The sequence below is a fragment of the Rana temporaria genome, chromosome 2 (genome assembly GCF_905171775.1).
Source record: "Rana temporaria chromosome 2, aRanTem1.1, whole genome shotgun sequence".
NCBI classification, from domain to species: Eukaryota; Metazoa; Chordata; class Amphibia; order Anura; family Ranidae; genus Rana; species Rana temporaria.
The window spans coordinates 521,255,853-521,269,173 of NC_053490.1; the positions used below are offsets into that span (position 1 = coordinate 521,255,853).

General features: G+C 52.3%; 1 protein-coding gene across 1 annotated transcript in view; it reads left to right on the top strand.

The window, feature by feature from the left end:
* Nucleotides 1–788: 788 nt before the first annotated feature.
* The window catches only part of CREG1 (cellular repressor of E1A stimulated genes 1), a 39,249-nt gene continuing 26,716 nt past the window's right edge, over nt 789–13,321 (top strand). The window contains exon 1 of the mRNA XM_040339078.1: nt 789–1,153. Within this exon, the coding sequence (XP_040195012.1) occupies nt 791–1,153 (363 nt within the window). The 5' untranslated portion in view covers nt 789–790. The remainder of the gene's footprint in view (nt 1,154–13,321) is intronic.

Genomic DNA, 13,321 nt, shown 5'->3' on the forward strand with positions numbered 1-13,321 from the left:
GAGGAGCCATCAGAAGATGGGGACACTGTAGTCATAAAGGGATGGACATGGTCAGCAACAATACTCAGGTAGGTCGTGGTGTATAAACGATTCTCAGTTGGTACTAAGGGGCCCAAAGTGTGCCAAGAAAATACCGGCGCCGAATAGAGCCGAGCCGACCCGAGCTTCCTTCGGGAAGTCGTGACGCGCTGTGTGCGCCGTCATTTAGCATGTCAATCAATTGGCATGTCAATAGGAACGCCCACTCCCGCGGGATTCCCTACCCGGAAGCCGCGGTGAATTCCACGGCTAAACGCTATCTACGGAAAAGAAAAAAAAAAGGTCAGTGTCATTTTATATGCTGGATGCAGTGTTAGAATTTTTTTTATAGGGTGAACCTCCACTTTAAGTTGCTGCCATGTGATTGGCTGATTAGCAATTTGTGTTACCAATGGCACAGGTGTAAGTGACCTATGAGTGAACATTTCCAAATAATATAAAAAGGTCTGAACACTCCACACCAAACAAGAAGCATTGTAACTTTCATTTGATATATAATAAACTCATATTCCTCCTTTCTACAAACTGATTGGCCAACACTGTACCCGCCCTCGTGGCGATTGGTCCTTCCTATGTCACTTTACAGCCCCGCCTCCGTCACATGAGCGCCTGACAGAAAAATACTGCGATTGGCTAGTGGGAAGGACAGACTTAAAAAAAAAAGAACCAATAAGATAAAACCAGACGTCAATGCTTGTTTACATCGTGTTGGCCGCGCCTCTTCCCCGTTCCTATTGGTTGAGCGGATCACATGGCCGCAGCCGATTGGCTGCCCAGGAGTAGGAACTGTCCGGCGCTCGGTTCTGAGTTTCAGTCTCCCGAGATGTCGCCAATGGCTGCCTTGTCCTACTGTGGGGTGTCCGTCCTTCTCCTCCTCATGGGGGCGCCCTCAGGCCGGGCCCACATCCCCCCACACAACGAGACGGCCCGGGTGGCGCGCTTCGTGGCCCACCACTGTGACTGGGGCGCCCTGGCCACCATCTCCAGCCACGAGCCCGTCAGGGGCCAACCCTTCGCCAACGTCTTCTCCATCAGCGACGGCGCCCGGGGCCACGGCAGCGGAGTCCCCTACTTCTACCTCACCACCATGGAGATCTCCGTCCAGGACCTGCAGGTGAGGGGTTACCATGGAGACCACTCAGAGAGAGTCAGTGGGGCAGTGGACGGTGACAGTAGGGCAGGGGTCGGTGTCAGTAGAGCAGAGGACGGTGTCCTTAGGACAGTGGGCGGTGTCAGTAGGGCAGAGGACGGTGTCGGTAGAGCAGTGGACGGTGTCGGTAGGGCAGAGGACGGTGTCGGTAGGGCAGTGGACGGTGTCAGTGGGGCAGTGGACGGTGTCGGTAGGGCAGTGGACGGTGTCGGTAGGGCAGAGGACGGTGTCGGTAGGGCAGTGAACGGTGTCGGTAGGGCAGAGGACGGTGTCAGTAGGGCAGTGGGCAGTGTCAGTAGGGCAGTGGACGGTGTCGGTAGGGCAGAGGACGGTGTCAGTAGGGCAGTGGACGGTGTCAGTAGGGCAGAGGACGGTGTCGGTAGAGCAGTGGACGGTGTCGGTAGGGCAGAGGACGGTGTCGGTAGGGCAGTGGACGGTGTCAGTGGGGCAGTGGACGGTGACAGTAGGGCAGGGGTCGGTGTCAGTAGAGCAGAGGACGGTGTCCTTAGGACAGTGGGCGGTGTCAGTAGGGCAGAGGACGGTGTCGGTAGAGCAGTGGACGGTGTCGGTAGGACAGAGGACGGTGTCGGTAGGGCAGTGGACGGTGTCAGTGGGGCAGTGGACGGTGTCGGTAGGGCAGTGGACGGTGTCGGTAGGGCAGAGGACGGTGTCGGTAGGGCAGTGAACGGTGTCGGTAGGGCAGAGGACGGTGTCGGTAGAGCAGAGGACGGTGTCGGTAGGGCAGTGGACGGTGTCGGTAGAGCAGTGGACGGTGTCGGTAGGGCAGAGGACGGTGTCGGTAGGGCAGTGGACGGTGTCAGTGGGGCAGTGGACGGTGTCGGTAGGGCAGTGGACGGTGTCGGTAGGGCAGAGGACGGTGTCGGTAGAGCAGTGGACGGTGTCGGTAGGGCAGAGGACGGTGTCGGTAGGGCAGTGAACGGTGTCGGTGGGGCAGTGGACGGTGTCAGTAGGACAGTGGACGGTGTCGGTGGGGCAGTGGACGGTGTCAGTAGGACAGTGGACGGTGTCAGTGGGGCAGTGGACGGTGTCAGTGGGGCAGTGGACGGTGTCAGTGGGGCAGTGGACGGTGTCAGTGGGGCAGTGGACGGTGTCAGTGGGGCAGTGGACGGTGTCAGTGGGGCAGTGGACGGTGTCAGTGGGGCAGTGGACGGTGTCAGTGGGGCAGTGGGCGGTGACAGTGGGGCAGTGGGCGGTGACAGTGGACGGTGTCAGTGGGGCAGTGGACGGTGTCAGTGGGGCAGTGGACGGTGTCAGTGGGGCAGTGGACGGTGTCAGTGGGGCAGTGGACGGTGTCAGTGGGGCAGTGGACGGTGTCAGTGGGGCAGTGGACGGTGTCAGTGGGGCAGTGGACGGTGTCAGTGGGGCAGTGGACGGTGTCAGTGGGGCAGTGGGCGGTGACAGTGGGGCAGTGGGCGGTGACAGTGGACGGTGTCAGTGGGGCAGTGGACGGTGTCAGTGGGGCAGTGGACGGTGTCAGTGGGCGGTGACAGTGGGGCAGTGGACGGTGTCAGTGGGGCAGTGGACGGTGTCAGTGGGGCAGTGGACGGTGTCAGTGGGCGGTGACAGTGGGGCAGTGGACGGTGTCAGTGGGGCAGTGGACGGTGGCAGTGGGGCAGTGGACGGTGTCAGTGGGGCAGTGGGCTTCCTGCTCATTCACAAACTGAAGAATAGTAAAAACAGTTTACTCTGCTACATTTATGGATGAGTGGACACAGGAGCGATCGGTACCTATCACTCACTGTGTTCATTCAGAAAAGGATTACATATTTATCGGCCTGTCATCCCGCTCTTTATCCTGAAACACCCCTGCAGCAGCTGGCAGGACAGGAGAGGAGGGAAGCTGGCAGTGCTGAGGAGAGTGACTTGGGAAGCACACAGGACCCAGGGCTGCCGAAAGAGGAGGAACAGGGACTGAGAGGTGGAGGAGGAACCCCTGTATTTTCCTCCTGCACTCACTGAATGCCGGCGAGGGGGAGAGGAGAGGCAACTTTCAGCAGCTGCAGGAGGAAAGGGGATCAGTACCAGTAGATGCTGTCCAAGATCGGTGGGTCGGCAAGGAAGGGTTGCAGTCTACCCTTCTCCTGCCCGTGATCGATGGGTAGATCTCAATCAACCCCCATTCTAGAATATCTACTTTGCCAGCCAACGTATGGCAGCTATTGCATACAACAGGCACATCCCGTCCATGACTAAGGGAAGGGAAGATCTCTTCAGAAGTGACAACTGACATGAGGGAGTTCCTTCCACCACAAGTACGACAGTTACATAAAAAGGACAAGTGACGGATCTCTTAGTGACGTCACCGGGTCACGTCTGTTTATCACACAACGCCGCGTGTAGGGAAGCTGCTTATCTCATGTTGCCTGATCACTGCACACGGGTCGTGTTTTATGTTACACAAGAACACATTTTTAAAATGTCTAAAATTAAAGGTATAGGGGCAGATTCACAGAGATCGGCGTATCTCTGTGCAGTGGCGTATCTCATTTACGTTACACCGCCGCAAGTTTTTCAGGCAAGTGCTTTATTCACAAAGCACTTGCCTGTAAAGTTGCGGCGGCGTAACGTAAATCACCCGGCGGAATTCAAATTCGGCGGGTAGGGGGCGTGTTTCATTTAAATGAAGCGCGTCCCCGCGCCGAACGAACTGCGAATGCGCCGTCCCTAAAATTTCCCGGCATGCATTGCTCTAAATGACGTCGCAAGGACGTCATTGGTTTTGACGTGGATGTAAATTACGTCCAGCACCATTCACGGACGACTTACGCAAACGACGTAATTTTATAAATTTTCGACGCGGGAATGACGGCCGTCGCATTCTTTTACGTCGTTTCCGTTCGGCTTTTTTCGGCGTATAGTTAAAGCTGCTATTTGGTGGCGTACGCAATGTTAAGTATGGCCGTCGTTCCCGCGTCGAATTTGAAAATATTTTATTTTGTTTGCGTAAGTCGTCCGTGAATGGGGCTGGACGTAATTTACGTCCACGTCAAAACAATGACGTCCTTGCGACGTCATTTAGCGCAATTCACGACGGGAAATTTAGGGACGGCGCAGTTGTTCAGCGCGGGGACGCGCTTCATTTAAATGAAACATGCCCCCCTACTCGCCGATTTGAATTAGGCGCCGCGAGAGATACACTACGCCGCCGTAACTTACGGCACAAATTCTTTCTGGATTCAAAGCTTTGAAAAGTAAGTTACAGCGGCGTAGCGTATCTTACATATGCTGCGCCCATGCAATTGTACGTGGATCTGCCCCTCTGGCTATAATTTAGACTGGGGTTGCCTTAGTTTTGTATTAGGTTTAAAAAAAAAAAAGAATAATAATCTGCAGCAGAAGTGGCGTGCGGCACGGTCTGTTTTTCCTGCATGCTTTTCATGCACGTTTCCAATGAGTCAGCAGATGACACGGCAGAATTTGGTGTTGTGAAATGCACTTCTGTGTCATGTGAGTCTGTGATAGCGACTGCTACTTCTCTGTTTTGCTGTGAGAAGCTGTACAGAGGTCATAGGTACATGATCACCCCATAATGCAGAACGCCGCAGCGCGCACTTTTTTTACATTGAGCTGTATTGCCTTATGGCAGCTCATTCAAAATGGGCCGTCAGTGCACCTTAACCCACAGACCATATTGCTGGTCAAAGACCAGAGCACTTTTTGCGATTCGGCACTGCGTCGCTTTAACTGACAATTGTGCGATGTGGCTCCCAAACAAAATTGGTGTCCTTTTTTTCCCACAAATAGAGCTTTCTTTTGGTGGTATTTGATCACCTCTGCGGTTTTTATTTTTTGCGCTATAAACAAAAATAGAGCGACAATTTTGAAAAAAAATTCAATATTTTTTACATTTTGCTATAATAAATATCCCCCAAAAATATAAAAAAAAAAAAACATTTTCCTCAGTTTAGGCCGATACGTATTCTTCTACCTATTTTTGTAAAAAAAAAAAACGCAATACGCGGTTATCGGTTGGTTTGCCCAAAATTTATAGCGTTTACAAAATAGGGGATAGTTTTATTGCATTTTTATAAAAAAAAAAAAAAAAAAATTTCGTGACTGCGACATTATGGCGGACACTTCGGACAATTTTGACACATTTTAGGGACCATTGTCATTTTCACAGCAAAAAAATGCATTTAAATTGCATTGTTTATTGTGAAAATGACAATTGCAGTTTGGGAGTTAACCACTAGGGGGCGCTGATGGGGTTATGTGTGACCTCGTGTGTGTTTCTAACTGTAGGGGGGTGTGGCTGTAGGTGTGACATCAGCGATTGTGATTCCCTATATTAGGGAACACACGATTGATGACAGCGCCAGAGTGAAGAACGGGGAAGCTGTGTTTACACACAGCGCTCCGCGAACCGATTGCGGTACTCCAGCGGCGATCGGGTCCACGAGTCCCGCGGCCACGGAGCTTTGGACCGGGTCGCATGCACGCGCGACCCCACTGCTGGACTTAAAGGGCAACGTACATATACGTTGATGTGCCCAGCTGTGCCATTCTGCCGACGTAAATCGGCGTGAAGGGGTCCTTAAGTGGTTAAAATAGTACATTAACCCTCCTATGTTTCCTTTTTTTTCCTCTTGCCTGTATTGCCGGGTGATCTTCAAAATGTATACTCGCCCGTACACAGTGTTGCCAATCTACCAGATTGGAATTTACTGGCACAACACCCGAAATTTACTGGCGCAGCCACGTTTTTCCTGGCATTTCACAAAAGTTACTAAATTACATTTTTAGGTGCAAATTTCAGTATTTAGGCTACAAACAAGTATGCTGGGCAAATAGCAATGCGATTTAAAGGGGTTGTAAAGGAATTTTTTTTTTCCCCCTAAATATCTTCCTTTACCTTAGTGCAGTCCTCCGTCACTTACCTCATCCTTCCATTTTGCTTTTAAATTTTTTTTTTTTATTCAAATTTTTTTATTTCTCATCAAAAAGTCGGTCCTCGCGAACCACCAGTACACACAAGTTACAGTAGTAAGAGTACAAATCAAGCACAATCACAGAGATATCTATAGGTCTTTGGTTTTTACAAGTAATGTCGCGGTGGGATATGAAGGCGTGACCGAGAACTCTCGGAACTTGTCTCTAAGAGGATACATCAGTCTTCAGTTGTCCTGGCATTGGGGCTCGATCGGGCCGACCTCTAGGTCTATTTTCCGTTTTCAGTAGAGAAGATAGAGTAAGAGTTAGAGAGAGGTATAGAGAAGTCTAACAGAGTGAAGATAGGGAGAGGGGAAGGGAGGCGGGTAGGGGCGGGGTGGGGGGGGGGAGGTGGTGGTGTCTGCACGAGCAGGGTCGGTGTAAAGCGCCCCCACGGGGGCGTAGTATGAGTCTAAGCCGTTCATGTACGTGTAGGGTGTCCTAAGGGATAGGCAATGTATCTGTCAGTGGGGTTGGAACTGGGCATTCGGTCCCTCTGAGACTCTGACCCTCATCTGAGTACTTAAAAATGTTGTAAAGCTGCCACGTCTCAGAGTATGTCTCGTGGCGTTGCTGGCTAGAGAGTATCAAGTCCTCCATTCGACTGATCTCGTCCACCTTATGTAGCCAAAGAGCAACAGTCGGGGGGTGAGGTGACTTCCATCGGAGAGGCACGCAGGCCTTGGCCGCGTCCAGGAGGTGGCGAACCACGGACTTCTTGTAGACTCCAGAAGGCATGTTGGTTGCGTGCAGGAGGAAGTAGCCCGGGTCGTCTGGTACCACGTATCCTGTGAATTTTTGGGCAATCCGTCGTACCTCTCCCCAGAAGCCCCTGATTCGTGGGCAGGTCCAGAGGATGTGTAGTAGGGTGCCCCTGTCCCGCTGGCATCTCCAACAGACGCCAGCAGAGTTGGGGAACAGTTTATTTAGGAGGTCCGGGGTCCTGTACCAGCGGGAGAGAATTTTATAATTCGTCTCCTGAGTTTTTGCGCATAGCGAGGATTTGTGTGTGAAGTGAAGTATGGTTTGTTTTTTGGCGGGTGAGAACTGTGTGTTCAGGTCCCTTTCCCATTTTTCCAGGGCTGGTAGCCGATATCCTTCAGATGGAGCTATCAGTATGGCATACAGTAGGGAGAGAGCGTGTGGAAGCACTCCAGATTCCTCGCACATCTCCTCCAGCTCAGTCATTGGAACTTGTCCCGTCGGTGGGGCAGGGATGCTACTTAAAAAATGAGACAGTTGATTTGCTCTCAAAAAGTCGAGGCGGTAGGCGCCGTTGGGGTCTGTCAGTTCTGCTGCTGATCTCCATTTCCCCCCCGCACTAAAATGGGATGCCTGGAATAGGCCCTCCCTCATGAGGTTAAGAAACCTCCTATCCCGTAATCCCGGAACAAAGAGCGGGTGTCCAATGATAGGTCTGAGAGGAGAGTCCCCAGAGGCCAGGGATCGCCGAGCCATAAGGTCCGCACAGATCCTAACTGTGTTTCCTATTAAGGGGTGGTTTCTGGTCGTAGGAGGGAGCGGGGCGGGGCACCAAGGTGCTCGTCGCAGGGCGATGTCAGTCTGATCTTGCTCTATTGTCGTCCACAATTTATTATGCCCGTGACGGCACCAATCAATTAGTCTCACCAAATGTACTGAGTGATAGTAAGTCCGAATGTCCGGTAGGGCCAAGCCTCCGTGTATTTTAGGGAGGGACAGGACCGATCTGTGTACCCGTGACTTTTTCCCCGCCCAGAGAAAGTGAATGAACGCTGAGTGTATTTGTTTAAAATACTCCCCGGGGATGCGAATCGGGAGGGCCTGCAGGAGGTACAGAAACTTGGGGAGGATCGTCATCTTTAAAATGTTAACCCTGCCTACCCACGAGTGTAGCCCGGTAGTCCACTGAGTTAATAGTTTCCGGACCTCTGCCAAGAGGGGTGGGAAGTTCAGTCGGTAGAGGTGCGAGAGTGTGGGAGGGATGAAAGTCCCTAAATATTTAAGCGCCACTGCCGTCCACCTCAAACCGAATCCTGTCTTAAGCCGCGCAAGGTGGTGCTGCGAAATCCCTATGCCCATGGCCTCTGACTTTGATAGGTTGATCTTTAGATTGGAGAGCTTGCCATAGCTATCAAATTCCCGGAAAAGGGCTGAGAGGGAGGTGTCGGGGTCTGTGAGGGTGAAAAGTAGGTCGTCCGCGTAGGCGGATACTTTATATTGCGCGTTCGTGGTAACGACGCCCTTGATGTCAGGATTCAACCGGACATGGCACAAAAATGGCTCTAGTGACAGAGCGAACAAAAGGGGCGAGAGGGGGCATCCCTGTCTCGTCCCATTAGTTATCGGGAATGAGTCTGACAGTACCCCGTTAGCTCTCACCCGCGCCGTCGGACCGGTGTATATCGCCGTCACCCAATTTCTCATCTTTTCTCCAATCCCCACATGTTCCAGGGTCGCCATCATAAACCGCCAGTCTACCCGATCGAACGCCTTTTCGGCATCCGTTCCGACCAACAGACTCGGGGTTTTATTGATAGTCACCATGTGTATCAGGTTAAGTACCTTAATGGTGTTGTCCCGGGCTTCCCTCAAGGGGACAAAGCCCACTTGATCCAGGTGTATCAGACTCGGGAGATACCTCTGTAGCCTCGATGCCAGGACCTTGGTAAACAGCTTGAGGTCGGTGTTGAGAAGGGATATGGGGCGGTAACTGCTACAGCTAGCTGGGTCTTTCCCTTCTTTCAGTATTACAGATATCTGGGCTTGCAGTGTGGTGGCGTGGAGCAGTTTCCCTGAGCCGAGGTCATTAAAAAGTCTCACTAGGTGGTGCCCCAGGGTCGGTAGTAACGTCTTGTAGTATGCTATGGTAAGTCCGTCAGGGCCCGGGGCTTTCCCCGGCTTGGCGCTCTTCAGCGCAAGCTGGACTTCTGGAAGTGTAATGGGGAGTTCCAGATCCTCTCGGGCCTCCGTGGGCAGAGAGGGCATCAGTGACGACGAGATATAGTCCCTTATTGTGGTATTTGGAGTAGGGGGTCTGTTCAGATTGTATAGCGAACTATAAAATTGCCCGAATTCCCGCGATATCTGTTGTGGAGTAGACTGTTTCTGTCCCGAGTTGGACAGCACGTGTGGGATGTAAGAGGCTAGCCGACGGGTTCGCAGCGTGTTGGCTAGCATTCTGCCACATTTATTGCCCGACTCGTACGTGGCCCGTCGGCATGTCTGCAGTGCCGCTTTGGCTCTAAAGAGTAAGAGATCTGTGATCTGTGCGCGAAGCACATCCAGTTCCGCGCCGATTTGCCTGCATGGGGTTATTTTATGTGAAGTCTCAAGTGTACTGAGCCGAGTAAGGAGCGAGCTCAGCTGTAGTGATCGCTCCCTCTTCAGCCTCGCGCCGTGCTTAATGAGCAACCCTCGGATCACTGCTTTGTGCGCCTCCCATACTGTTCCCGCCTCGCTGTCAGGTGTACTATTAGTGGTAAAGTAATGACCGAGTTCTGTGATGACTTCCATCATGACCTCCGTATTCTGGAGAAGGCTCTCATTGAGCCTCCACATCGACCTCCGGCCCTGTTTTGTCTCCGAAAGGGAGTACCTCAGGGTGACTGGGGCATGGTCAGACCACGTGATCGAACCAATGGTGATGTTCTGAATCGCGTCTAGTTGACTATGAGGTATGAGGAAGTAATCTATCCTCGAATACACTTGGTGAGGTTTAGAAAAAAAAGTGTAGTCCCTGTCGCCAGGGTGGAAAAGACGCCAGGCGTCTACCATTTGCATGGAGCGTAAAGCGGTGTCAATACACTTCCGTGCGTCTCGAGGCAGGGACGACCGTCCGGTTGACGTGTCTTCAGTCGGGATCAGGGGTACATTTAGGTCGCCCCCCAAAATCAAGTGGCCTTCTGTAAAGCGTCTGAGTTGTGTCAGGGACTTCCTCAGGAAAATATCCTGTCGGACATTGGGTGCGTAAAGATTAGCTAGGGTTACTGTCCATTTTGCTTTTAAATGTCCTTATTTCTTCTGAGAAATCCTCACTTCCTGTTCTTCTGTCTGTAACTCCACACCGTAATGCGAGGCTTTCTCCCTGGTGTGGAAAAAGTCTCTTGAGGGGGGAGGGGGCGAGCAGGAGTGTCAGGACGCCCACTAATACACAGATCCTTTCTCTATCTGCAAAGTAGAGAGTGTCCTGACTATCCTGCTCGCCCCTCCCCCCTCAAGAGGCTTTCTCCACACCAGGGAGAAAGCCTTGTATTACTGTGTGGAGTTAAACATAGGTCCAGTTTCCTGTCCTCCAGACTTTGCAGAGCTGAACTGGGAGTAGAAATGACCCTGGTGTCAGTACAACGCGTCTTTGGTATTGGGGTTCCCCGGACAAAAAACTTTACACAATTGTAGAGGAGGAGTGGGGCTATATACGGCCGGCCAGTACCGGGTCCCCAAAATCCGGGAGATCAGGCGCAAAGGTGACTCGAGTATAAGCCGAGGGGGGCAATCTCGGCTTATACTCGAGTATATAATATTTGGGAGTTCTAAGTCATTTTCTAACAAAAATTTGATTTAAAAAATAAATAAAATATTGGATATGTTATAGCAAAAAGTAAAAAAAAATATTGTTTTGTTTTTAACCACTTCCGGACCGCCGCATGTATATGTACGTCGGCAGAATGGCACGTACAGGCACATTGGCGTACCTGTACGTCCCTGCCTAGACGTGGGTCCGATCGGGACCCCCCACCCGCTACATGCGGTGGTCAGAAACCCGCGGGGAGCGATCCGGGACGAGGGCGCGGCTATGCGTTTCTAGCCGCCCCCTTGCGATCGCTCCCCGGAGCTGAAGAACGGGGAGAGCCGTATGTAAACACGGCTTCCCCGTGCTTCACTGGGGCGCGCTGCATCGATCGTGTGATCCCTTTTATAGGGGGACACAATCGATTCCGTCAGACCTACAGCCACACCCCCCTACAGTTGTAAACACACACTAGGTGAACCCTAACTCCTACAGCGCCCCCTGTGGTTAACTCCCAAACTGCAACTGTCATTTTCACAATAAACAATGCAATTTAAATGCATTTGTTGCTGTGAAAATGACAATGGTCCCAAAAATGTGTCAGAAGTGTCCGCCATAATGTCGCAGTCACGAAAAAAATCGCTGATCGCCGCCATTAGTAGTAAAAAAATAAATAAAACTATCCCCTATTTCTCTTTCGTTCATAGACGGACACAGCATCCTTTGACCTTAGGGTTATGCTTCTTCCTACCAGGAGATTTAGGCAGAATTCTACAGCACTTAAGGTGTTAAAAACTTTCCTTCATGCCGCTCCTCCCAGGGGGCGTGGCTCCCCCAGGCATAACCCCCACTCTGCTTTAGCAGCCTCAGTTTGTTTCTGCCTAACCGTCAGGAGAGTCAGGCTCTCTCTGGAGTCCTGGACTCTGGAGTTTTTTCTTGCAAATTTTTTTGCATTTTGCGAGTTTTTTTCCTCGCTTTTTTATTTTATTTTTATTTTTGAATCCTGCGATTCTTCTATCAACAGCCGACTGGGTGACAGGCTGGGTCCTCGACCCTTGTAGTCCCCCCAGGTTCGGCCTTCGAGCGTGTGCCGGCCCTCAGCTCCGCTTTGGGACGTCCACGACAGGCCCCATTGCTCCAGGGGCGGCCGGGGAACTTCGGTTCTAGGGCACACATATGACCGGTCTCTATGGCCTTGTCACAGTGTGTCTGGCTGACAGCCATGCCGTTCGCGGACGTTGGTTCTGTCTGGGATACCTCCAGCCAGGTAGTCGCAGGACAGGTAAGTAGTGGCCCCTTACTCAGGTAAGTGGTCTGGCTGGAATGTTTTCCCTTGGGAGGTCGACTGAGGGTTTTCCCCTGCTTTCCTCTCTCCCTTATTCCTCTCCCTCCTTTCCCCTTTGGGTGACGGCTGTGCAGGGGGTTTTTTCCCTGGGGCTCATATTTTTTTCACTCGGGTATGGCTGGGGCTGTTCTGTGTCACTGCAGGGGACTGTGGTGGACATTCTGGGCATTTTTGTGTGTGCTGTGTGCTGTTTTGGTGTACTGTCATTTTTGGGTACACTGTCTTTTTAAAACTGCGCAACGGCGGCCATTTTGCCGGAGCCGCGCTTGTATTATTCGGCGCCCATTTTCTTGTGGCCGGCGCCATTTTCAGCACTAGTTCGGCCTCTAGTGGCCGTTTCGGCGGGGAAAAAAGACCGCGAATCATCTGAGGGGACAGACGCAGCGCTGCAGCTTCTCCTCAGCACACACTTGCCTTCACAGACCGCGCTGTACCAGGGGGTGGTGAGTCTCAGGGGGCCCCATACTGTGCTCTAGCGGCCGGGAGGTGACCTGTGGGGGACTTTTTTCCTGCCCTTGGCAGTAGGGGTGAAATGGCAACGGCAATATGGAGCCTGAATCAGGCCCCTCATTTCTTACAATGCCGGAATTAACCCTTAAGCGCCCCTCCCCCTGCCACATCTGTTGAATCGGTGTCGGCTGTCCTGGAGTCTTTTCTCACCAGGTTTGAAGCAGCCAGTGCTCGGTTGGGGGGTAAAAAAGCGCTCCCCCCCGGAGGCTGTTTCTGGGGATATCTCTGACGCAGAATCTGATGCTTCTGGTTCTGTCATGTCAGAGGATGCGGGCTTAACCCACATGGACAGCGAGGATGACTCTGCTGCGGAGTCTGCTGATAAGGAATTTGTTGGAGCTCTTATTACTGCGGTGCGTGAGGCTCTTCATTTAGAGGATTTGGCGGAGACACCAGCGGTGTCAGTCCTTTTGGATTCCGCAAACCACCGCGTACCGCTAAGGTATTCCCCTGTGTTCCTTATTTAGACAATATGTTGTATAAGGAATGGGATACACCGCAAAAGGCTTTTACGGTTCCTAAAAGCTTTGCTACCGTTACCCCCTGGAGGAGGACTTTTTTAAAAAAAAAAAGTGGGTCACTCCTCCGTCGGTGGACCCTCCTGTGTCCAGACTGAGTAAGGCTACTACGTTGCCTGTGGAGGGGGCTCCTGCTTTCAAGGACCCCGCTAATAGGAGAGTGGAGGCCGTGGCCCGCTCCCTGTTCTCGGTGGTGGGTTCGGTGGTAAGGCCGGCTCTGGCCGGAGCCCTGGTAGCTCAGACGCTGACTGAAAGGGCGAAGCTCCTGCTGCAGGACCTGGAGGTCCAGGGGGCTTCCGAGTCCTCTAGGGACCTGGCTG